General features: G+C 34.5%; 1 protein-coding gene across 5 annotated transcripts in view; it reads right to left on the minus strand.

Moving 5' to 3' along the window:
- The window catches only part of OSBPL8 (oxysterol binding protein like 8), an 81932-nt gene that overhangs the window by 37339 nt on the left and 16704 nt on the right, over window positions 1-27889 (minus strand). For 3 of the 5 annotated variants that reach the window (XM_087934476.1, XM_087934478.1, XM_087934480.1), the window contains exons 2-9: window positions 26527-26616; window positions 18652-18694; window positions 16773-16904; window positions 9383-9453; window positions 7271-7357; window positions 4499-4600; window positions 2256-2459; window positions 1033-1117 (exon numbers count right to left, since the gene is read on the minus strand). In XM_087934476.1, the coding sequence (XP_087790602.1) occupies window positions 1033-1117; window positions 2256-2459; window positions 4499-4600; window positions 7271-7357; window positions 9383-9453; window positions 16773-16904; window positions 18652-18694; window positions 26527-26568 (766 nt within the window). In that variant the 5' untranslated portion in view covers window positions 26569-26616. Of the gene's footprint in view, window positions 1-1032; window positions 1118-2255; window positions 2460-4498; window positions 4601-7270; window positions 7358-9382; window positions 9454-9741; window positions 9869-16772; window positions 16905-18651; window positions 18695-26526; window positions 26617-27889 lie in introns of those variants that run through there. The other 2 variants (XM_087934479.1, XM_087934481.1) reach the window with 2 other exon arrangements.

A 27889-nucleotide genomic window follows, 5' to 3' on the forward strand; every position in this document is an offset into this window, starting at 1 on the left:
TAGCCTTTGAAGTAAAAAAAGCGATGAGGAATTGTTGGAGGTGTTGGGGTGTGCTTAACCTATAGAAGAAAAGACCAGAGTGAGACATGATATTAGTCTTCAAGTATCTGAAGGGCTGTCAGGCAGAACTGGTCTAAAAGATGGGAAAAGAAACAATGGGTTTAAATGAGAAGAAAGCAGATTTTGGCTAGATATTAGAAAAAAATCCTAATAATAAGAACAGTTCAATACCGAGGCATACCTCAAAGAGATTACCCCTGCTGTTCCAGACCACCACAAGAATGCCAATATTGCAATAAAGTGACTCATACAATTTTTTTCTGGTTTTCCAGTGCATATACAAGTTAGATTTACACTATGCTGAAGTCCATTAAGTGTGCTATAATATTATGTCTACAAACTATACATACCTTAATTAAAAAGCTACTCTATTTCTAAAAAGTGCTGATCATAATTTGAGCCTTCAGTGGGTCATAATCTTTTTGCTGGTGGGGGATCTTTATATGTATGTCAGGGTCCTCTTGCCCTCTGTAGATAATATATAGTATCTACAAAGGGCAAGCAGACCTTGCCATAGTGCGTGAATAATGCTAGGAAGAAGTAGTACCTGCAAAGCGCAATAAAGTGAAGAGCAATAAAATAAGATATAGCTGTAAGATTGCGTCAGGAAAATAAAGCCATATATATCCAATTGCCCTAACAATGTTCTTATGTTAGGAAGAGTTATTGAGTTGTGCTTATGTGCTATCTAATTAACTTATATTGCAAAACATGGATACAAATACTGATTTGATAAGCTACCTTTATCATCCCTCAATTTGTTGGAATTAAGAAAATGCTTTACTTGCCATTTTCTTGCCAAGAAAATGCTTTACTTTACCATTTGAAATAAAAAATATCACTTATGAAATCTTAAAACTATGTTCATAATATGTACATATTATTCAAACTTTAAAATTCAATTCTCAATGGCACTTGGCTCAAGTATCCTCAATTAAAAAAATGTTCATGGAAGACAAAATAAATGCTTACCATCTGATTCCGAAGCTGCTCGAATGATTAAGTAACTACTGGGTAATGGCTGAGTTATAGAGCCAACAGCTTCACCTTTAGGGCCCTTAAAATACAAAACAATATTAATTTGATTGTATTTTAGATCAACTTGCATTCATTCTATCCATAAATTATCTGCTTTTTTTTTTAAATGATTTTATCAGCAAGCAATAGCTAATGAAGATAAAACCTTTTACTAGGTCTTATAAGTGCCCTTTTCCTAGTTCACCAGATGGCAGTACAAGCCAACCTTGGATGTTATTCAATGCTAAACAAATTATATTCAGATTAAAAAATGCATAAATGAACCATTTGTGACTGCTGGCTAAACAGGGAAATCACGAAGTATGATAAACGGCAGTATTTATTCTATCCTGCTTAAAAAAAACACCCAGATATGATCATCAAGACTTGAGATCAATTTGAGAGCATTTTGTCTTTACTTTCCCATTCACTGAACCCACAAAAGCAAATGTAAATATTTCAAAAATAAATTCATCCTTAACATAGTAGCTTTAAGAAACTCTACATGGCCCATTCAGTTTTGGATGAAAAATAAGCAAAATATATTAGCAACAATACTTTTAAATAAACAAGTTGATCGAAAGAACTGCAAGGACAACTCCATCCGAATGCTTATTTCCCCATAGAAATAAAGAAGCAGCTCAACCATAACAGAATTAGCAAAAGTGAATTTGCATTTAGATACTTGCACCCAAATAAATATGGATGCATAGAAAGGAAGCCATAGGTGCAAAAAGCAATTCTACTATTTATTGTCCCATAAATAGAAAGAGGCGATTTTGTTTTTAAAAATCAAATACAATATAAGCAACTTGTCTGATGCAAATTTAATAAAGCAATACTAAACAGTTTTAACAGTGGAAGTCTTGCACTGTTAAAATCTATGACTGTGCCATAATTTGAATAATAGGTTAATAGAAATAAATGCTAACAATTGTCTGCCTGCCATCCACAGTAAAAGGTCAGATCTTCCTTTTCAATCTTCAACTATTCAAAGCAACTGAACAGCTGAACTTTAGAGTTTTAGGCTGATCAGACAACTTTATAAAATAAATATTCTTTTGGACCAATCTATGACAACTGAAAAGCATTTTGAATTCATTAATGATGCAGAGTTTTAATGTGACATAATAAAATTCTGTTGACACCAACTCCATTAAGAATACAAGCTCACTTACCTTAACAGCCCAGATAGACTGTTCCAAAGGATGGAAAAGTTTGAAACAGAATCCATCCTTTTTTGAAGGCCGCTCAATGAGTTCACAAGCATTCAGAAGTACTGTTCCCACCCACTGGCCATTTTTAGGTGTTTTATAAATTAGCAATACTCCTGGTTTCAACACACACCAAAGTTTGGTCCAACTTTTCAATGTACCACGAATCTTCCCAGAAAAGAAAAGAAAAGAAAAGAAAAGAAAAGAAAAGAAAAGAAAAGAAAAGAAAGCAATATATATTTTATATATATTTATATATAATATAATATAATATAATATAATATAATATAATATAATATAATATAATATAATATAATATAATAATATAATATAATATAATATAATATAATATAATATAATATAATATAATATAATATAAAATATAATATAATATTTCTAGTATTTTTCAGTCTCTTACTCCCAGGCAAAACATGATTTTTACAAATATATAACAAGTTCAGAATTATAAAATTATTTTAAATTCTAGTGAAGTAGCAATGCTCATAAAGCTACTCTCAGATAGTACATTATATTAAATACATACAGTAAGTGTAAGTACTTAGCTAACTCCAATGTCTGAAAAGAGGGGAAATTGATACCAATTCAGGCCAGGCAATCAATGGAAGAGTAAATGTGAATTCTGATTTAACTTCAGGATAACCAGATGTCAGGCAAAAGGAGAACATGTCCTACTTTTTGTCCTCAGTTCCTACATCTAGTCTGGCTTTTTAAATATCTAACTGAGCAGTTTTTCTTTATGGAGCTATGGCTCCCTAGTAAGTGCTATCTGCAAGTTAACAAACTCTCCCTGAACACATTTGCCTCATTACTGATTGGTGACTCACAGCTGTGAGGACACTAGGTTAACAGCAGCTGCTAGCACATTCCTATCAACGTGTATTCATCATTGGGTGCCTTTTTACTTACTTATACTCCCTTCCTCTTCAATGAATGTAAATACAAACATTAAACAGTGTGTGCCTTTCTTTTCCCTCCCATTTACTCTGCTTTGCAATTGTCCATGTCTTCCTTTCCTTGTTCAGATATCTCGTAACTCTTGAACGATTACCCTGAGTAAATCTCTCTTTTATTCTAATTCTGAGTACTGATGTAGAAATAAAATGGTGCCCTGAGTGACCTGAACAAAGAGTAGGGTAGAAATGTAAATGCTTTTTGATTTTATCTATATAGACAATTATATTTTGAATAGTAACATCCCAGGTTATAAATGTCATTGACCAATGTTACTTAATAGTTCTATGATATGAAAAAAAAGCATTAATACTAAATAGCTTGGATTATCTGATCCCCATATTCCATTCACAATCTTCTCTTAATTATTCACATCATCTGTCAGGTTTGTCCCAACTTGAGCATTTAGAAAATAAAGACCCTTGACTCCATTTTTGAATTGAAAAGTTTACTTTTACCAAAATCAAGTGGTTACAGCGTAAGTAAAGCTGGATCTGAATATTCCCACACAAACCCTGCGATTTTTCCTCTTCTCTGGCCTTTCCACTTGGTCAGTCAGTCAGTGTCCAATGATATTTGAATTAGATATTTTGGGAAGGACCTTGAGGTTTGGTGCCTTTTTGGTGGAGTTTCACATTCCTGATCTCACAGCTCCACCCTTGATCAGCCAATCTGTTCTGGACTGACACTTGTGGTGCCTGTCACTCTGTCATTCCCACCCACTCCTAACTCCCCAATCTCTATCTCCCCTCCATATTTTATGGCAGGATGCCAGCAAAACAGAGTATGCTGAAGATGGCATATCTGACAGCATCATTGATTTTTAGACAGTGACAATCGTAATATTTTACACCATCTCATGTAAACAAGAAAAAGAAAAAGAAAATGTGCAATACGGAAACTATTTTAAAATTTCACTATATCAGTGATATTTCAGGTGCTTGTTATTAAGGGGGTTATTTTTCTATTAATATCATATTTAACAATAGGGAGTTTACGAACGCAATCGCTGTAGATTTGCTGTAACTATGGCAACCATGTTAAAGCAAACTAAATCTCTCCCTGGGTTTCTATGTATTTGGTTTCTATGTATTGAATATTAAACCTCTGGGATACAATTAATATATTCCGTGTTAGTAGTAAACAATAGCAGTTAAGTACAATTTTAGTTTTTTTGTTTTCTTATAGATTAAACATTCAGCAATTACAGCTTTTTATTTATCTCAGTTTCTCACCTTCAGCCAATCAGCCATAACAATGACTGATGGATCTGTGATAGTGCTAAGTAATTCTTTTGTAGCTCTTTTCTTTTCTTCCCTGTAATTTTTCTTTTGAACCTGTAAAGAATAAATGAGAAATAAGGAAAGAAAGTAAATAAATGGAAAGAAGTTAGTGAATCCAATCAATTTGAAAATAAAAATAAATATCCAGCTGAAAATGGTTAAAATACAGGAAAAAAACATTTTTTAAAAAGGTTTAACAAAAGAACTTATTAGTTCTTTTTCAGGCAATTTCATATGAAAAAATACATGGTTTTAATTTTCAGCCATACTTACAACTTATCACAAAGGTCCATTTACATGGACTCTTAAAGTATGGTTAATCTAAGGTTAGAAATCTACATGCTTTCAAATTGTTTACAGGTTTAGCTACATTACACATTTATCAGAATCCTATAAGCACATACAATTTAAGTATATTTGAATTTATCAGAATTTGTCTGCAGTACTTTCTGTAAGTTCAAGAATCATCCCTTAAATAGCCTCTACCACTAGTTTACTGCTGGTCCCACTTAACTGTGAGCTTATCCCTCTTATTTCCTCTTTTTAATCAAGGGATATCTCTCTCTCTGAATTATGAAATCTAACCTCAAAGTTTATTCTAGCAATTCAATTACAAAAGCAAGCAAAAATATTTCTAAAAATCCTTCCAAACTTAAAAGTCAAAATTCAAAGGAAAATGATAGTCTTCAACTGTACTTATGTGATTGTTCTATATAAAGCAAGACACTTATAACAATTGTTTCTACAACTGTAGATAGAGGATGAATTATTTTGTAATCTAACACATCATAGTCTATTCATCTGTGGTGTTAATATTACCTATGAGTGAAAATGGGATGTTTTTCATAAATTTGGTCCCTTTAAAACTATAGGTTTCTATGGCTAAATTAGCAGCTGACCATAGATATTTTTTCCTTCTTAACAGAGAATGAATGAGATCAACTTTGTGGCCCTTCTGAGGTGAAAAATTCATATCTGGTGTTACTTCAGACTGCAGATTTGACAAGTTTAATCTAATGAATAAAATTGGTACATATTCTATCTGCAGGCTTATAAATCTAGTTCATATACTGCCAGGTTTCTATACCCTTATTCCCCAAAATAGGAGATTGAAGCATCCTCTCCAGAACACCTGTACATCTTAAAAGAACCTTATGAACCCTTGTCCAGTTTTGTAATAATGATGAATTGGTCATAAACTACCAAAAAACTAAGGTTATGGCCTTTACTAAATGAAAGATTTGTTGTTCCTGCTGCAATGAAGCTTTTCCAGGCCAATTCACTAGCACAGTTTCTTTACAGAACCCTGCTCAGACCTAAGCTTCTTGTTTTACACCTTTACAAAGAGTTTAATCCAAATTTAATAGAGCAATTCTCCAGATGCCTCATTGTTTGTGCTTTAGATGTACTCCTACACCTGGAGAACAGAATTTATAAAGTTTGAATCTGTAAAGTTTCTTTAAATATTTGGCTAAAACTTAATTTCTTTTCTTAAGACCTTGTATCATTAATCCTCCAAGATAAATTTTCCTCTTCATGTATTAAGGCTGTTGAGTTCAACCTTGCTAAACTAGATTTTCTCCATTCTCAATTGGACTATAACTAGGCAAAACAAACTCTGAGACAAAGGATAGAGGATAGAGTGGGGCAAGCAGACTAGGAGAAAGCTCCACTGTTTTTGACTCCAGATTATATTAGATATACTGTCATCCCTGCCAGTTATCTTAGCTTGTTAGAGATAGTAAATCACTGGAAAGCCTTTTTGCTTGCATGATGTCAAGTACTCCCCTCAACTGTCCCGGAGGGCAAATATAAAGAATTCTGTCCTAGTGATTCTGGAGAGATGGAAACCTCTGGACATGTCCTTCTTCACTGCTCTTTTTATAGAGACTTTTGAACAAAATGTATTTTCCCTTTAACTAATAGGTATCCCTGGCTGTTCTGATACCTTTTATCTTCAGGAGTTGCTTAAAGACGAATGGATTGGAGTCACAATGCAGGTAGCTAGATTCTGCACAGTGGCACTGAAGATTCATCGGAACTTGATGAATCTATCATAACCATTTTATATAATTAATAATGCACTAAATCTTTTGATATTATCACCTTGTTGTATTTTAATATAGGCGTTCACAATTTAAGGATTAATATTGCATTATAGTTTAGGCTGCACTCCTGTTTATGTACAACTAAGAGACAGGCTGCCAAATTATGATTTTAACATAGATTTTATTTGTTATTATTTTATTCTAACACTTTTAATTAAATACTCCAAGTATTTTTAATTCTATTGGTCCTTGACTATAATAAATATTTGATATTTGATATGATACAGCTTTCTATAATGAAAAAAATGATTAAGAATATATTGCACAACTTTTATATGTCATAATTATGTGAGAACCAGTTTGGTTTAATGGTTAACGCACCGGTATGGAAAGCAGGAAATCCTGCCTTAGCCATAAAAGCTAGCTGGGACAAGTCATTTTTTTTCAGCTCAGCTCACCTCACAGGGTGGTGGTTGTTGTAGGGAAAATAGGAGGAGGAACGTGTGTTGGATAGATTTGCTGACTTGAGTTATAAATAATAAAGATGGGATACAAACAAATAAATAAATAATATTTTCTGAAGCATCATAGTACAGTTTCCAAATCTACCACTAATTGTGTTCTGGGGCAGGTGTAATATGAAGATTTGGGTATTCTAATACTGAAAATAACTCACCTTAAGGGACTCCTTCTTTGTGAGTTTGGTAGTGGGAGAGGAAGCAGGAATGTCCTTTTCTGATCCATTATATATCTTAGATTCTGACTAAAAATACAAATTATACAAGAAAACTATGAAAATGTTTCTTTCACCAGTAACATAAAATCTTTTATATCAAGCTTTGTATTTTTAAAATAAAAGAAGAGATAATGGTGATTTCAAAATCTCAATTCCAAAACTGCCATTTTCTGCTTCATTAATTTTATGCAAAAATGAGACACATTTCAGTTAAGAAATCCATCATTATTTACTTCAGAGAAGCTAATTACAATTTATTAAAGAAAAACTAGTACTTCTGAACAGTCCTTAGCAGTTTGTACCAAATAACTTCTACATTTGTCTTTAAATAATTATGTATGAACATACCAATAAACCTTCTCTAAAGGCTAAAACCTAAACACAGAGGTAATTCAACTTGCTATTTAACAAAACTACTTGTGATATGCAGGTTTACTCAAATTACTATAGGTTAACAGAATAAAAAAAATAATTTTAAACCAATAGCTTTTGAAAAAAAATTCAATTCAATTGAATGAAGTAATTAAATGTAACAATCTAAATCATGTTTAAGATTAAACTACTACTGAAAACTTCCATTAGTTGCTGCCTTCCCATTACCTTTAATTGATAGACGAAGATCAGAGATGGTATTCAGCAGGTTCTGACCAATTCTGGAGAACCAGTAGGGGAAATTTTGAGTAATTTGGAGAACCGGCAAATACCATCTCTGACTGGAGATTTTACAGTATTCTTCCCTTGCCACGCCCACCAAACCATGCCCACAGAACCTATAGTAAAAAAAAATTATTCCCATCACTGACGCAGATATTACTAAAAATGAGGGAAATAAGCAGGAAGTCAAGACATGTAGGAGCAAGAAGAAAGAAAGAAAGAAAGAAAGAAAGAAAGAAAGAAAGAAGGAAGGAAGGAAGGAAGGAAGGAAGGAAGGAAGGAAGGAAGGAAGGAAGGAAGGAAGGAAGGAAGAAAGAAAATAGAAGTCATTTATCCTGCCTCACTATGATTCTAGAAAAATGTGTAAGAGTACATGTATTTTTCTAGTCATTACTATAAGAATCAGAAATAATACAGTAGTACCTTGATACTCAATTGCTTCAAAATTTGTCAAATTTGATACTCGACACACTTTGATGTGAAAATGTTGTCCTGATACTCATCTTAATTTGGTATTCGACATGCTGCAAAAGGCAGTGGGGGACAGCCACAGAGGGCAGACAGGAAGTTGGCCATGCTGGGAAGGTTGCTAACATAGGAAAAGGGACAGATAGGACATTCTTCCCGGCCAAAACAAAGCGTTGTGTGGCACATCACATGATTTGTTTGTTACTTGTCATTTTTAATACTCAGTGTGACTCCCGGAACCAATTAAGCATGAGTATTAAGAAGTTCCACTGTAGTACAAAATCTCCCTCCTCCTGTCTTACTGCAAATAGCCTCTACACATTAACAGAAATATAAAAAGTCTAATATTATTCTCTGAATAGGAATATGCTACTTCTGAATTTAATAATTCTATTGACTTTTTCCTCTTAATTTTTCCCTGGTTAGACACAACATCCCTTCCACATTTCTTCATCATATTTTCCTCCAACCCTTTCTTTCTCCCTTTATCCAGTACTGTTATTCCTTCAATTTGTTCCATAAACATCTTATTTACTTCTTCTTTGCTCTTTCTACTGTGGAGAAACCTATATAACGGCATACATACTTAGTATGGCTTTGTATTTGACAGAGAATAGTTTCTCTGTGTAAATGTAGACAGATGAAGGTAAATGAAGACAAATGATTTTACAAATGGAAAACCTTTTTAATCAATAAATTACTATATGATTTCAGTACAAGGCTGTGTACAAGTAATTGAAAATAAATATAAATATTAATTTCTTTTGTATCCTATATCTGCCTTTTTTGACTACTGAGTGAAGACCAAGATAGATATATGTATAGACAAGTAAATGTGTGACATGCTGTAACTAAGCCCACTTTTTATTTCAGAAGAAATAAATACATCTAAATCGGTAGGGTAAAGATACATATAATAATTGTACTTACTTTACTTTTTGACATTGATTGTGAGGAATCATCTTTATTCTGTGAAGCATCATCTTTCCCTCTATCAAAACCTTAAAAAGAAATGAATAAGTTTACAATAGTCTCTATAGAATAAAATTATAATTACTAAGTATACTTTCTTAAAAGACAAAACCATTAAATTCTGAATAAGCATATTAGAAACAACATTCAAATATCCTTGTGGTATCGTAACAATTTTAAACCTGTAAAATATTGTTTAGCAATCAATAAACATGATGTGAGTTAACACCTACCCAAAATGTATTGTTTTTATTTGTTCATATTGCACCTAGCAATGCAACCTACTTTTGTGACAATATAAAAAAAAGAAAACAAACCTTGAAAGACTGGTGAGAGTTCACTGCAGCCTCCAAATGAAGCATTCCGGACAAGCTTTCGGCTATCAGTTCGTGGAGGAAGTGAAACCCCAGCACCTAGAGAAAACCTACGCCTCATAGGACCTTCTTCCTTTTTGAGTTAGATGCTTTATATAATTATTCTTGTCATTCAAAAGGCTGGTGGTAATGAGAATGTTGCAGAGAAAGCAGTTGCCATCATTAGCAACCCACAAATAAGAGAGTCATGTGTGTATTTGAAAAATGAAGATAGCATTTAAGGATGTTGATAATAATGTCAAGTTGTTGCCATTTCTCTATTGGTAATATTTCCTATTTTAGTTAGTATGTTCTAATACAAGCTGTTTCTCTATACTATTTGGAAGTTACAGAGAATTGGCACAATCAAGTACCTCAACCGACCAAAATAATTCTTCTACACCCTAATCATTCAAATATTTTAAAGCACACACAGCAAGCTATCATGGTTATGCTTCCAACACTGAAAGAAAGCAGAAAATTTCAGTTTCTAAATAAAATAAATTTCTCAATAAAAGAAAGTCTTGCATTTCTAGCACTTCATCTTAATAAAGCAAAACAAATAGCACCTGCCAGCAAAAATGTCTAAGAATACCAGATCCACAAAAAAACTTGCTGGAAAAATGTCCATTGCTTCTTAAAACAATATTATGCAAATATTAATAATGCACATTGAAATTTTAGAAAACAAGTGCTTTATTGTTAAAACAATTATCATTTAATAATAGAGGTCCTTGCTAAACTAATTTCAAATAAAAAGACATGGCCTTTATATGAAGATTTCAGATTTGAATAATTAGCCTGAAGAAAATACAAAATCTTTCACCTTTAGGGTCCCCCCGCCATTAAAAAGTGTAATATATTTTCAACATGCAGGTAACCACTAAACGTAAACTACATTATTTAATAAATACAAATCAACTATATTTTAACAGAAATATAAAGACAGCACTACAGGTGGTCTTCGACTTACAACAGTTCATTTAGTGACTATTCAAAGTTAAAATTTAAAAAGTGACTTATGACCATGTTTCAGTTATGAACTTTGTAGCATCCCCATTATCATGTGATCAAAATTCAGATGGTTGGCAATTGGTACATATTTATGACTGTTGCTCTGTCTCAGGGTCATGTGAACTTTTTGTGACCTCCTGACAAGCAAAATCATTAATAACCAGTTTACCAATTTATTAACTGCATCCATTCACTTAACAACTCTGGCAAGAAAGATCGTAAAATGGGGCAAAACTCACTTAACAATGTCTCATTTAACAACAGAAATGTTGGGCTCCGTTATGTCGTAAATCAAGAACTACCTGTATATAGGTATAATTTCTCAATGGAAGTTTAAATATCTAATAATTTAATTGATTTAGATCATCTAAATTACTTATTTAAATGGCAAGGATGTACAGTAGAACATCTGGTCATGACCATAATTAATCCCATAACTTTGTCGATTTCTTCATCTTCTAATGTTTCGTCTTCAGGAATTTCTGGATCAGGGGTTTGATTGCTGCCCCGAGTGAGTATGTGTTTGTGACCAGATTCAAACATTTTGTGAATTTTTTGGTTGGAGCCAGATTTGGTCGTGGTCAGAAGTGTTCATGACCAGAGGTTCTATTGTATACAGTACTGAAGAATTAAAAAAAAGTAAGAATGCAGGCTGACTACAAACAACTGAATCTTTGCAAAACATGACATTTACAATGGATCAGCTGAATACACATCATCTATATATTACTAAAACTCTCCTATCTGTGTGAAACCTTTAACTGGCAAAATAGTGTATCATAGGGCAACAATTTTTGAATCAAGGTACCTCAAATGTGCTAACTTACAGAATGTGTTCAAAATCTTGGACCCATGACTTCTATGGAATTGAAATTTTGTAAATTTTATAAAACATTTTCTGATATAAAAATAATCAGAAATTATTTTATGACATAATGCAAAATGTCATAAAACATTTCTTGGAGTCCCTCCTGATGTTATGCTATACAGTTTAACACGGACTATTTTCAAGGTGGATACATCCCTGAATATCTCTCTAAATTTTTATGAACTTTTGCAGTGAAGGCCCTAAATTAGAAGTTCTGTTATTGTTGAAGACATTGAGGAACCTGGTAAGGAAATATCTCAAAAAACGATTTAACAGGTTGTCTGGAATTTTTAAAAGCTCTATCTTTCATAACCACTGTTTTTTTTTCTGCCAGAGATTTTGGACAAAGGGCAACTATTCTTAATATTCTGAGATTAGATGGTTTAAAAGAATACACACACACACACACACACAAACAAACACACGCACACAGTATCTGTAGGCTCGAAATAAAAGTCAGCAAAATATCTAAAAACTTGTCCAAGATAAAACTGAGCTGGCAGAGTTTTTTTTCGAATCAGTTATTTCATAATTCAATCAAAAATCTTGCTTTTAGTTTTTTAAACTTCATTAACTACCATAATATATAATATTACTTCAGTAGTGAAGTTCACAATTAGCATTAAGACTTAGATTTCAATATCACTGCTTCTCTTTTATGCTAATATATCCCATTCATTTCCTGGCATCATGAAAATGTATCATAATTTCAAATTACAAGGGAAGGCCAAATTCAGCCTTCCCCCTTCCTTCCATAACTGTAATATAAAAAGGATACAGGACAGTGCAAAGAATTCCCCATTAAAACTTGTTTTTATTCCTGTTTACACTTCATTTCTCAAATTATTTATATAAACTAAATTGTGGACACAGCTTACAACACTATAAACACTAACTGGAGCTATGGTAAATCTCATTTCTTTTGCATTTAACTTTCATACCATGTTCTCAGGGATGGTCTGTAATGGGAAAAAATACTATCTGAGAAAGTTCACAAATTGCAGCTTTGCCATTATTATGACAACACACATTTATAACACAAAGAGAGAACCTGTTTTCTAGAATAGGAACCTAAGAGTTGTGCTAGATGTTACAATGGAAACAATGGTTTCCCTAGTAACACTGAAGCAGGGTGGGTAAATAACTTCAGAAAAGAATCTGAGTAGTATTGGAGCAGTAACACTTAATATAATAGCAGTAACACTTAAAATCTTTATTCACGTAAACTACAACTTTTCTCATCCTAGTAATTTTCATTAGTATTTCTCCAGGCAATTTGAGAAACTGTAAATTCATCTAAAAGATAATGGAATCTACCAGAACGTATGTAATGAACATAAGGAGCAATGGTGGTAGTGCTGGTTAAGTGCCTTGATTTCTTCTCAACTGACTATCCCAATCAAATGCCCTCCCCTCCATTTCATTCTGGTTCTTCTGGCAAACATACTTAAACACACTTTGATAGTGTGATCAACAATTCAAAAGAAGAAGTCCAACAAATAACAAAATCAGCTATCTACAAAAGGCATTGGTTGAAGGCACAGCACTAGAATAAATTACATATTACCAACCAATAAGTATAGAACTGTTACTTTTGTAAGCAATACTAGTATTTTCTACAATTATCAAACCAAATCTTTACTATGGTCAGAATCTCCATTACTGTAATATTTCTTTAGCATGTTATATAATAGGACTCCATTGTATAATCCTCCTCACTTTATAGTCAAAAATTGTACAGCTTAGATGACTTCAGTGATGTGAAGACAACCCATTTTTCTACAGGGGCTTTATGGCCACTTTTGGCAATTAGATAAGAGAAGGAAAATTATCTGAATTGAGCAGTTATTCTTTTGAAATATTTAATAATGTAATGGATTAGTTTTTGATATGTAAATAAGGAATTATTATTTCTGGTAATGTTTAATAGTTTTTAATTTCCTTTTTGCAATGTTTAACTATTAAGAGAGGGATAAAGACAATTTAGACTAAATAGAAAGAGGGATTGTATTCTTATGTTATTAAGTATTCTTGTTAATTATTACTGGAGCTTTGTGGATTAATAAGGAGAACTGAAGATTTAGAGATGAGTTTATAGAAAATAGAAAGGAATATGGAATGAAGAGATATTTGGGTGTATTTTAAAAGACAGTGATAAACTGTTAGGGAAATGGTACACGCCACTTCTTAGGCGGCTTAGAGAGACAACAATTTATTTCTGCATTAGATTTTGAAAGAATGTAAAAATTGTTAAGATAATATATTTACATTTGAGAATGTTAAAAATACAAGAATAAAGCTTTTTTACTAGAAAAATTAAACTGTAATGAAGGAAGTAATGTATGATAACAATAAGCCATGTTAAGATGCCAAACACTGTCAAAATCTCACTGCAATTTGAAGAGAAATGCAGTTTTAAAGTTAACTTTTCTCTCTATTCTTGGCAGCTTTTTTTTAACCAGCAACAATGGCAACTTATAAAATCTATATATAACATTCAGAAGTTTGGCGTCCCGTCCCGTGTCCCCCCCCCCCAAAAAAAATCTGGTCTAGGGTTTCTCTTTTTTTAAAATACAGTCATTGGAAAAGCGTAGGGAATGCTTTTCCAAAACACATTCAATTTTTTATAGATATGCAAACATCTCTGTGGAACATTCTACTCCTGGAGATTAGAACTGCCTTTGGCTTTCCAGAAGGGTATTAAAACTGGCTTTTCCTACTGGCCTGTAAGGCGGGGGGGAGCTCACTGCTGGAGGTAGCTGATGGGTTAAGAAAACCTCATCACTATCTGTCCATCTCAAAGTTCTTCTAATTTAGGTTTTAATACAGATTTAATAATACTTTAATCTAGTTTTAATATTTTAGTTATTATTTGTTTGTTTTGTAACTTAAAAGCCGCCCAAAGTCACCTTGCAAGGGATATGGATAACATAGAATAAAATTTTAATTAATAAATAAAAATAGACAACATAAATTTGCAGAAGTGTTCCTAAGAGGATATGCACACACATGTAGAAGACCTTTGAAGGCACTTGAAGCAGCCAAGCCTTCAGGACACTGTCTGGACAATTAAATGATTGTCTTCAGATGGTTTATCACAGGGGTGTCAAACTGAAGGCCCGCAGGCCGAAAAAGGTCAAATGAGGTCAGATCCAGCCCGCTCGGCCATCCTTGAAACTGCAAGGGGCCAGCCCATGTCGCTTTGGCCTGGGACATACCATCCCAGTGGCTGCATGCATATACAGGCCCAATTCTCTGCTGCCACATGCAAGGCAACAAAAGTAATCTGTGAAACTACAGTACAAAAAATAGTTCAGACCTTCCAACTTCACTAGATTTTCGTGAGAAGTTTGAAGGTCTAAACTATTTTTTTAACCAGAACCCCACAGACTACTTTTGTGGCCCTGCAAGCCACGCGGCGCACCAGGCTGGAAAGCAGGTTAGTGAAGGGATGTAGTTGCCCTGGGGGTGGGGGGTGGGGGTTGGCATGGATGACCTGGCTGAAGGGCCCTCAGGTAAGCCTGTGCATGGCAGGTAGAGCAGCTGTACACCCCCTGCCTTGCTTTATCCTCCATCCCCAATGCCTTGCTTCATTCTTTGCTACTTCTTCTCCTTGCTTGCTGCCATAATGAAGCAGGAAGCAGAGCAACGCACTAGTGCAGTGGCCATAAAGTGAGGTGGTGGGGGTGGAAGATGAAGCAAGGCAGGAGCTGCTCCCAACGTCCCGCACTGGTTTACCTGAGTGCCCCGCAGCCAGGCCATCAACATCCTGACAACTGTCTCATCTTGCGGTGGCTCCAGCAGGTGTCCAGGACCCCACATGCATCACTCAGCCTCTTGCTCCATTGTGGTGGAGAGCAAGAAGCGGGCTAGTAGCCACATTGGGTCCTGGACAGGGTTTCTGGAGCTGCTGCCGCGAGGGCAGGTAGTTGGCATAACATTGATGGCCTGGCTGCAGGGCCTTCAGGTAATCTGGTGCATGGGGCAGCTCCTCACCCTCTGCCTCACTTTGTCTTCAACTCCCCCACCACCTTACTTTGTGGCCACTGCCCAGTCGGCTGCGAACACCATGGCCATGTCCCTCCTCCCCCTGAAGGACAATCACAATGGTGATCCAGCCCTCAATGAAATTGAGTTTGACACCCCTAGTTTATCAGTTACAGCAAAACCATAAATAAAATGCTTCTCCAAATTATTTGCAGAAACCTGTTCATTTATGCCAAAGAGTTCCAAATGAACTTGAATGAATTAGATATGGTAAAGTTAGGAGGCAAAATTTCCATTTAGGAAACAAAACATTCAGTATTTTCCATATATTGAAACCAAGTTTATGACTTAATGAGACTAACTTCCTTCAGTATATAATAGACTAATTTGCCCTATAGTAGGCTAAGAGAAGGTTTAACACATTTATATTTTTAAATCAATAAGTTTTATATAATATAAACTTTAGATTGTGACGTGTTAAAATATGCTAAATTTATAAATGATTACCAATGTAGATTCAGACAACATGACAAGTCATACTTAATCACACATAAAAGCGAAGGCTTCTGAGATCTTTCTTGTGTGCATACTGGAACAGATGAGACAAGGCTGAGTTGAGTAATGTATGGTTTTTCATGACATTTAAATTCAACTCTTAGAAATAATATTTTCCTACTTTTTTCTCATTTATTGAATTTCCTACTAACTTAGGAATTATGTATCTTGTATCTCATTAGAAGTAACAAATGGAATGTAATTTTGTAATAAGTTTTAAAGGTGCAACATATCTATTTCCTAGTTCAACCACTACATTTCCACCTCCCAATGAAATACATATATGAAGTACACGGAAGCCTGCTGATAATTATCAAACACAGCTTAATGAAAAAGGACTTACCCACGCATTCAGAAATTTCCCATCTCCTTTATTACACAATTAAACCAAGGTACCTTTAAACCACTTTTTTTTTCAAATTACAGAAATATCTGTGCTAATTTCTGGACAAGACACAAAACTAAGTTATGGTTTATGTAACATAAAACCAATTCTCTTGAACCGGTCACATGTACAGTAAGTGTTGTAGAGCATTTTATTTGATACTATATTCAACAAAATGGCTCTTACCATGGCCTTGGCCTGGACTGAAAGAAAGTTGCTGTAATTCTTTGGTTGGTGTAAGATACCCTTCTTTGCCGTGATGCTGGCTCATTTTTCCTGGAGTAGAAGTATGAGATTCATCACTGCTTGCTACTGCAGCTGTAAAATAAACATCAAAAAATGATGAGTTACAACATTTCACTGAATGTAGTAGAAACTGTCTCCACCCTAAGGAGTTTACATGATAAAATGCAACACAGAAAAAGGAAGGAAATGAAAGCTAAAGTAAAAAAGCAATAATATGTGATTCCCTCAGCTACATATTATAAAACTGGTTTGTAATTAAGCATATTGAGTAAAAAGTTTCACTGTAAAATATCAGTTTTAAAGTTCATAGTTTAAGTGGGATTTGATAATGCATAATTTACTTAGAAAGGGTGAATAAAAAAGCAGTAGACTGTTAAAATGGTGTTGGAGCTCCATCAGGAAATATATAAATAGAAGGGAGAACGTAGTTTTAGAGTGTTTTGAAAATAAGACATTGATTTATGTTTGACAATGGCAAAAAAGTTATACAGAAATAATATCCATTAATATCCATTCAGAAAGTTTAGAAAGTCGAATGGTTTTGAATATTAAAGTAGAAAAATGAGATAATTTTAAATTATTTGACTGAAAAATGTTCAACATAAGGGCTACATGCTTTATTTCTGAATTCAGCTCCTCTCCTTTCTTTTTAAATCATTGTTACAAAGACCTGATTAACTGGACATTATATCTTTTGTCTGTTACTTCTGGAGAGTGTGAAAGAAGAGTAAAATGGGATAACATGATATAATTTCAATGTGATTTCTTTTCATGTTATAGTGGTAACTTTTCCATTATTTTCAGGTCCAATTTAAATAATTATAAAAACATAGCATTTTAATCTTGCTTCATATCATTATTTTCTGGTATTTTTAAAACTGAATTTCCAAAAACTGAATTTCTGAAAATTATCAAGTGATATGTATACAATGTATAGTCAGCATGCACACTCAAAAATCAACTCCTTCCTTTCTGACTACAAACTCCAAACATAAGTTTCCTTAAACAATGTAATTGAGATTCTAAACAAAAAGCTACAGATTCTATAGATTTATTAATCCAAAATCTAATTCCCAAACACATATTTATTTTTGATTTTTTTAGATGTTAATCCTCTTTTTCTCTCAATGTAGTTGCTTGATAATTTTTCCTTCTTCTGATATTTTACAGTCACAGTGCCCTCTAGAGATATTGTTAAAAAATGTAAGTTTTCTAATTACTAGATTGGGCTCCACAGATGGAAAATCTCACAGCTCTTGAAGCTGTCATGCCTAATATAATCCAGGAGCCCTATTTATAACAATGACTAGCAAATTAAATAGTAGAGGGGAAAATGTATTTGCAGAAAAAACAACTCTCTATCAGTTTACTTTGCATAGCCTTTCCCCTTTCTTTTCAGTCTCATCCTCTCACTGCAAAGTAGTGAATGCCGAGTATGTATACTAATTTTGGGAGTCTATGAAACAAATTATTCCAGGGAAGTAATGATTAAAGAAAAAGACTAACCATACCATTTTATTCTTCATTCTTAAATTCCCCTAAAATTATCTTGACAAGTTGCTCTTTGTATTTCACATACCAGAAAAATGATAAGTCTTGAAATGTCAGCATTCGCACAAGCCTAAAAGTGTGTATAATTTATAATATTTCTCTTTACAAATGGACAAAATGATAAAGCTAAGAATAATGCACAATGTTATAGAAGGTGAAGTTCTGGAGTGAATTATTAAATTTGCTAATAATTTGCTAATAATATAAAATGAAAGTATGGCCCTATGAAAAAAATAGCTCTTTCACTGTTCCTGCAGAAACTACTTACTTGAAGTTCCTTGCCATTCTTTGATCTCACCATGATGCTGGAGCTACAGTTCAATTGAATATGGAGAATGGCAAACAAAAGTATCCAGGCCAAAAGGAAAAGAGGAGGAACACAGCAGAAAAAAAAAAGAAAAAGAAAAGAAAAGAACAAGGAAAATAGCAGGTTAATTTAAAACTAAAAATATAACATGCATATCAAATTTGATTGTTTTTTTAAAAAAATACTTAGCTTCATAATTAGAGGAACTATTTTTTTTTTAAGAAAGCATAGGCAAATATATTTAGCAAAGCTATTGTAATTATTAACTTGCTATTGTAACAGTAAGACTAATACTATCTGGAAATTCATATTTTTCCTAAAATTCTTTTAATTTATTCATCAGATAATATTCCTGCTCCAAGTTTTACCTGCCACAGGAAATTAGGAATGAAGTACGGCTATACTTATTTTTAGAAACTTGAAAGAAAATACTTCATCAAGAGATGAAGTTAAAAGTACATCCAATATATATTAAAAATGAATGAATGAAAACAAACACTTTAACTTCAGTTTAATAACAACCAACTTGCTATTTGTATTTATTTTTCTGTTGCACCAAATTCAGCAAGTGAAGATGGAAATATTATAGATTGAATAATTAAATTACAAGCAAGACAGAGAAAATGGAAGCAAAACACAAGCCATTAAACAGAAATCTTCCAAACCCTACAATGTATGGAGAAAGAGACACTTTTCAGTTAACACCAACCACAAAATACAAACCCCCAAAATCTGAAAAGGAATTTCCTTGTGAATTTCCAATATGCACTATATGTTGAGTGGGTTGTCAAAGAGAAACTGATAGCTGAAGGAAAAGATAACCAACCTTGTTAACTTTCAGATAACTTATTTTAAGCATTCAATAAGGAGGAAATAGGATTTAGCAACATGCTCCATAAATCAAAAGAAAATAATCTTCCTTGCAAACAGGGCTATCTGGAGATTGGGTAAAAGGAGGCAGCTTACCTTACAGTTAATGCTGATAATATGAAAATGTACATGCCACATAGTTCAATCTGCACTCCAAGCTATCCTATCCTTCAGGTGCCTTGGAGAATATTGTCAGTAGTGAATTAAGATTCTATTGCTAACACAGATAGTCCTCGAGTTACGAATGTAATGGAGCCCTTCCATTCGTAACCAGAGGATTCGTGGGAGTGAATCTTGTACTTTGAACATGATCACTCCCTCTTTTCGTATTCTCCCTCTTTCCACGTATTCTCTAACTGAATGTGAGGCTCATTAAGTGCACATGAGGTATCTTGGAGTGGGGACGCCATGTGGGGGGGACTAGTGATCGAACAAGTAATCTACTTCAGACCATCCAAGGTCTCTTCCAACCCACAGATACATCGCCTTCTCCTGGGGTCCCCACAATTGCTTCTACCCCCCATCTTGCTGCACAGGGTGACTTACTTTATGAAGAGCTATCTCCTTTCCAGCCTGTTTCTTCACCTGCTTCCCGCTCTCTCATCAGCAAAGGGCTTGACGAGGCATTTTTTGTCACTGAAGGCCTTGTCAAGTAGATCACCAGTGAGAAAGAAGGCCTCCTTTCAGGGAAAGCCTGAAGGACTGAAACCTTCCCTTCGTTTGCAAATGGCCAGGCGTCAATTTGCAAAGAATAGAGTCCTAAACTGCAAGATCACACGAGATCAGTAACACGAGATCTCATGGTACTTATCTCACATGATATTGCAGTATATTAGGCCTCTATTCCCTGTGGAGAGAAGCCTGAAGCAATGAAACAGGCAAAGAAAGTGCGACAGAAAGATCTTTGCAAGGTAAATGAGTCTCCACAGGCAAAGTGCCTGTGAAGACCCAGCTGGGGGGGTGGGGAATAGGTGGGGCAAATATTGCAGAACCTCTGCAGTTGTTTGTAAGGACGAACAACTGCCATGGTGGTGCAATACTCATAATTTCGGGAATTGTTCGTAAACGCTAGGAGACGCTAATCGTGTAACTTTGAATATTCGATACGGGAACGCTTGTAACCCAGGGATTACCTGTATATTCAATTTTAAATGAAATTGGGAGATTGAAAAAGAGTAAGGAGGACATAGAATTTAGAACAAACATGGATAGTTGGATGGATAGATGAAGTAAAGCCAAGATGCAAAAAACAGTTATTGGAATACAGTGAACCAAAAGGCTAAGGTGGTGAACTAAAGTTAGATTATAGGTAGTCTTCACTTAATGACCAGTCATTTTATGAATGGCCTCACTTAACAACTGCCATATTCATTGAACAAAAAGACTGTTTTGGGTTTTTCTCACATAGGGAAAAAATTAACTGGAGAGGAGGCTATACAGAAAATAGAAATGGCTGCCCCCCCCCCCCAAAAAAAAAAAGGCTGAGCAATTCTCTCTCCCTGACAGTCCTCTGCTGAAACTGACAACTGACTACTAGGGCTGGGGGGGGGGGGGGAGCAAGAGGGACAAGGAGCAGAAATAGGAAACACAGCGAACTGTACTGAATTAATTTTTAACAGCTTTTGTTTCAATGATGATAAAAACATGAATAATGTAGAGTTACTACATAACCTGAATTTTCTGTACAGTATGTTCAACTTCTGACTATGTTAGCCTTTTTTTTTATTCTGTTCAATGATTTTCATTACTTGCAGATCCTTTTCATTTTCAGCTTTAGAGTATAGCAGTTTGTTGAGGTTCCTTCCTCCAGTTTTAAAACAATGCTCACCTTCCAGCTTCCCTAAATATACAGTCATGTGAAAAAGAGAGAATACCCTCTTTGAATTCTATGGTTTGTGTATCAGGACATAGTAAAAATCATCTGGTCCTTAACAGTTCTTAAAAGTAGGTAAATAAAACCTCAGATGAACAATATATAACATATTACACCATGTCATCATTTATTTTACAAAAATAAGGCCAAAATGGAGAAGTGACTTTTTCACAGGACTGCATAAATAGCTAAGTAAATAATAAATAATTTACAAAACTGCCTTCAAATATTTATTTTAGCCTAATAGGTATCTTAGTTACAGCTAATTTTATCAACTCTAGTGATTATTTGTGGTTCCATATAAGAAATATGGAAATACTAATATTTTATTAGTAAAACCCACCTCCATAAGAATATGTTACCTCCCATGTTGGTGTCTTGAATAACTTTTCAGCCATGATAAGACGTGATATATCTGTAAACCTTCTCATTTGAGATATGACTGTCATCATTTAAGGAAAAGTAAACAAAACTTTTCACTAAATTTTCCCCAACTTTAACTTCGTGATCCGATACCAAGTACAATGGATACATTCCTATCCTATTATAAATCTCCCATAAAAATTATGACTATTGAAGATTCCCTTCGTATTTAATAGATGACAGCAAGAAAGAAACATTATTTATAAATATTGAAGCTATAAAAGGATTGTTTGATTTATTCAACCGGATTCCAATTAAAATATGCTCAAATTCTAGATAATTTAAGATTTTTAAAAAGAAATTTTGCAAGTTTGCATTATAAGTACATAGTTTGAAATTTCTTGAGTTAAATCTCAAGTGTCACTATTTGTTAGAGACTTTTATCCTCACTGACAAAGCTATGATTTATCAGTTGTCATCCCATCCAAAAAATAAACCCCTGGAACTTCCTACAGTTCATATTCAGATTTAATTTTAGTCTAAACTACTGAAAACACATTCTACGGAACACAGTACTGGAAGACAGTTCAAGAAATGCTAAGCTTAAGAGAGATAGGTAATTAGAGCATATAATAGTGATCCGATACCAAGTACAATGAATACTAGTATATCTTCTGAGCAAAGTTTTAAAAGCCTGATATCCATCTTAAAAATGTAAACTACCTTTCTACTATTTGAAGGATCTCTCTTTTCTGAATGAATTACCTGACCTCTGGATCAGCCATAGAGGTCATGTCTATACATCCTTAAAATCTGTTTGGACCTTTAGTGAAATTGTTTCATTTATGTGAAATACCTTATCATGGTAAGTATGTCTGATTTAAAGGAAATATTAAAGTTTTCAACTTTAATTTCAAATAAATAGTTGCTATTCTCATCAACAATTTTGGACAACTTCTACCTGATAAAATAAATGTGTGTCCCAAAAAAGCTTAGAACAGCAAACCAAGATATTTATAAATATGTATCACTGTATTGGCATCCCATTAAATTGACATTTATACATCATACTGTTGTAGTGCCAATGCAAAAGACCATTGTTACTTGGAAGAGTTTGATGACATTTTGATTTCACATTTAGATTAAGAAAAATCTAAAAGTTTAAAGTTTTAGCTAACCTGTTTTTTACTCTTCTTTGATGAATTAAAAAAGGGGAGGTTCTTCACATAGTTTCAAAGCTTTGAAATTCTCAAACATTCAATTCCCACCCCAGAGTTGTGTGCCACCCACTCTCAATACAAGGTCTTGCAATCTTCTGAACATTGCGAGGCCACAAAGTCATGGTGCCAGGCTTTGATAAAAACTTTGAGGATCTTATTTTTTGGCAGCTTCTGCACATAACTTAGTATTGAGTACTGTGGAAATTAGCTGCTCTAGGGGTATCTCTGCTGTCATTATTAAGGAATTACTGATAACTTGTAAGAGATTTGGGTTTCATCTTGCTTGGTATATATGCTACTCGTTTTTATTGTTTCTTGATTCAAAAGAGTCAAATGCCTGGGCACACGATCATTACCCCAAGTCTTGGTATAACAACATGTTGTGCAACAACTACCAACTCAGGAATTTTAAATTTAATATGTTATTTTATCAAATAAGAAACCAATGCCCTCAATGCTTTCACATTTTGACCTGGGAGACAGATACAATTTCTGTATGTAGCAAGCTTAGAACTGCACGATCTACTAACATTGGAGAGTGATTATTAGAAGATGAGTCTGAATTATAGAATGCACCCTTACTCTACCTCTATTTTGATGGAAACAGTTCCAAAAGGGTATCCTGGTGGACAGCATTTAACAGTGAAATGTTACAATAAAGAGTCTGGATAACCTTTTATCCATTGAGCATCCCTGAAATTGTCCCATAGCTTCTACTTTGGAATCAGATCAAAAGTAAATTGGAAATCTACAAAGGAGGCAATGGGTACCTTTGGTGGGTAAAATGTATTTTGCAACTGAATAGTGCAGGACCAGACAGAGGTCTAAGGTTGAATAGTTCCCTCTAAATTTCATCTGTATTTTCACTTTAGACCCAATCCAATAATTCAAATTAAGATATGTCACATGATGTGTAGCTTGATTATAGTAAGCAAATTACTAGGACTAAAATTAACAGGATTATTGTACTCATATTATACAAATCTTACCCAAAAAGAGGAATGTTTGTCATCAGCCCAATTTCACTAACATACCTTCATGTAGCTACTTTTTTCTGCTCTTATGGATAAAATTAAAGCACTGTGCATTCAAGACACTGTTTAACAGTTTAACGCTGTTTAGCAGTTTCTACTAATAACTTATATGTTATACACACACACACACACACACAGACACACACACAGACACACCCATTTCATGTTTCTAAACTGCCAATATCCCTCAAGACAGAGTTCTGGGTAGTGTAAGCAGTGGTGGGATTCAAACTAATTTAACTGTGCCCTAATGAGTGGATGGGCATGCCTGGGCAGATATGTGACTGGGTGGGCATGGCCAACTTGATTGGTCTCACCCTTAGGAAATTTTTCTTTAGTCCAATTCACAATAAAATAGTACTGTTCCAATATTTAGAATAGAATAACAGAGTTGGAAGGGACCTTGCAGGTCTTCTAGTCCAACCCCCTGCTTAGGCAGGAAACTCAACATCACTTCAGACAAATGGTTATCCAATCTCTTCTTAAAAACTTCCAGTGTTGGAGCATTTACAACTTCAGGAGGCAAGTTGTTCCACTGATTGTTCTGACCGTCAGGAAATTTGAGGGGCTCCAAAAATAATGAGGAAGTCAATCTATTTTCCAAAGCACCAAAAGGCACAACAAGAAATGGATGGAAACTAACCAAAGAGAGAAACAACCTAGGACTAAGGAAAAATTTCCTGAGGGTGAGACCAATCAACCAATGGAATAGCTTGTCTTCAGAAGTTGTGGGTGCTCCATCACTAGAGGTCTTTAAAAAGAGTGAAGAAAGTACACCCCAAAAAGACAGTGCCAGGAACCACTAAAACAATGCAGAAAACTTAAAAACAGCCATTCCTCAGCCATTAGCCACTCATGCTAATTGAAAGCCTGGGCATGCTGCGAAAAGCCATTAACCCTTCCAACTCTATTATCCTATGTTCTCTATGTTCTAAATTGGATGCTTCACAGAAGCAATATAGCCGGCTGGATCACACCTGCATTAAATTCACAGCCTGTATTATCAAGCTGCATCATTGTCTCCTCCTGTATCTTTTCCCCCAGGAAGAAACAAGAAGTAGACAACACTGCAGCAGCTATAAAAGGTCTTGGGGAACTCCAGGGAGTATCAGCTGATCACAGAAGTGTTACTTAATACTCTTTATAATGGAAATGTTAATCCCATCCCTAGATGGTGATTGATGTTTTCCGGCCCTAATCCTGTCAATTTCTGTTGTTTATTGACTTGATTCAGCCTGTACCAGCTGCATTCCAGCTGCAACTGTTAAGTGGTTCTTGGCTGTCTGCCCAGAACTATTAAGTGAATGGAGACAGACAGACAGATAGACAGACAGTTCTCCCAACTTCATAAGAAATTAACTAACAGTTCAGGCGACCCAGTGAGAACTGGCTGAATCCCACCTGTGGTATACAGTGTAATCAACATATAAAGTAGCATATATATATTAGAATACTAAAATTAATTTAAGATTTTTTAAATTATAAAATTATAACATTATAAAATTTCAAATAAATAAATTCCAAGATGGCCATTTAACATTAGTTAATAAAGAAAGAGGGAATGCTTGAATGGTCCTTTGTGGACCTCCGCCCGCAAGCTCACAGAGCCACTTTTTGACCGTTACGAAAGGCCAGGAAAGTGGGAGCCAGCATCTTCCTAGACCACACCAGTCAAAAATTTTTACTGACAAGGTCTGCAGCATATACTATTCCTACCTGATTGAATGTGACAGGCTGATGTGACAAGGCGAAGCTGATTCCATAAGCAGCCTGGCTCCATGCCATGTAGGGCTTTATAAGTGATGACCAATACCTTGAATTGGTCCTGGAAGCAAACTGGCACTCAGTGCAGTTTGCAGGGCAAGGGTGTTGTTACATGTACCCTTCTATGAGCATCCAATGTAACTCTCACGGCCTCATTCTGTATGCTGAAGGTTCTGGATACTTTTCAAGGGCAGCCCCATGCAGAGCTTGTTGAAACAATCCAATATATTTTGATATTAAAAATAACCGATTTTTTTTGTAAATCTACATATGCTTTGATATGTTTTAGCCTGAATAAGATTAGAGGGTTCTTTACCCTACTAGACAGTCTTGACTTCTGGAGACCAAATGAACAAATCCCTGTAGTTTTCTTTAGTAATGTTGTTTTAAGAGCTTTGCCACCACTTCTTATGCCCCAAAGAGAGAGTTCAGCCCAAAGCTCCTAAGGATTAGAACTCACAGTCTTCAAGTCTCCACATCAATATCTTTAATCATCAACTAGCTTTCTTAATATTTTATTTATTTTAAAGTTTTAAATAAACTTACTGAAGGATGAACAGTAGGTTTAAAAAGGGGCATGAGACTGCTTATCTAAAAGTAGGTTAAAATTAATCATGAAAAGGAATATAGTTTTGTACACATGCATATATTTTAGGAAATTCCTTCTCTATGGATGTATTATTTGCCAACTATTTTGTATAAAATTACTCACCGAAGCTCTATCAGAGTCCCCTTCATATGAAGCAATTTCCATCCTTTGGCCACAGCTTTTTTTCCCATCAAAGTATTTTCATTCTTCAGTCTATCAAAAAAAAAAAAAAAAAAAAGAGGAGGGAGGAATAATTATGAAGTATTTGATAGAAAAAATGGAACTTCTTTGAAGGATAATGGTGTAAGAGATACCTCCTAAAAAATGCAGGAATATAACAAGATTTCCTTTAAAAAGGCAATGATATGACAATGCGAATAACATTTATTTTCTAACTGGGAAGACAATTAACATGCTTTTTGTTTTGGAACGTGTATAATTTTTCAATGCTAGAGCTTGCTGCTTCTGTTGAAGGGACCAATTAGATTAGTAAAATGAATTGCCTGCATATCACCAAAGGTTGGTGTCAAAACTGTAAGCCATCCATGCAGGAGGCAGCTGGTTGCCTTTCACCACTTCATTTTTTTTCTTTTCTCTCTTCCCACATGCACATACACAACATCCAATTTCCTGCCTGCCTCTGAATTATAACAAACATGTTCTAAGGCATTAAGTAGAAAATGCTATTTTAAAGGGCAGATGAGAAAGTTAAAAGGGACTATTGCTTTTGGATGGTGAGGAGTTCTAATCCTAACCTCAGAGAGAGAGCTTAAAATCCAAAGAGATTCTGATTTATTTGGCAGCATAAAATCAATCAGGGTGAGTCTCTCTTCTTACATAAATCTTTTTCCTGATTTATTACACTTTATCCTAAAAGAAGTAAAAATAAATAGGATGTGTTGATGTATTCCCCGTTAGGAGAATGAGTGCACTCAGGGAAACGTAGTGAGAGTGGTGAGGAATAACACACAACCAGATACAGATACACTGAATAGTAAAATGTAGGTTTTACTTCCTGTAAATGGGTAAACAAAGTCCAACAAACAATCCAAATCATACACGGTTAAAGCAGGTAGTATTCAATACAATCAGTCCAGGGATAATCCAAAAATGAAGTCCAGTATCATAAACAAAGTTCAGTAAATGGACTTTGCTAACTGTTTGCAAGACTCACAGCAATTCCAGCAGAACGACGATCAGGCAAAAGGCAATAGGGAAAATGCAAGAAGATACAAACTAGGTTTCTTATGGCCTTTGGAGGAACCTCAGCCAATCACAATTACAGCACTCTCTTAAAGATACAACAGTATTAAATAACTATCCTGGTTTATATATTGCCAACCCAACTATTAGGTGACTCATTCCTAACAGGATGATTTTAACAAAAGGTTAAAAGCCCAAGAACTACACATTCCTGGAAGCAATGTATCTCTTTTTATGTTGCAGACCCTTTTCTGGGTATTTATGGGTATGTCCCAAATTGGTC

This window comes from Pseudonaja textilis, chromosome 5 (genome assembly GCF_049901715.1).
Source record: "Pseudonaja textilis isolate UNSWEBS1 chromosome 5, rPseTex1.2, whole genome shotgun sequence".
NCBI lineage: Eukaryota > Metazoa > Chordata > Lepidosauria > Squamata > Elapidae > Pseudonaja > Pseudonaja textilis.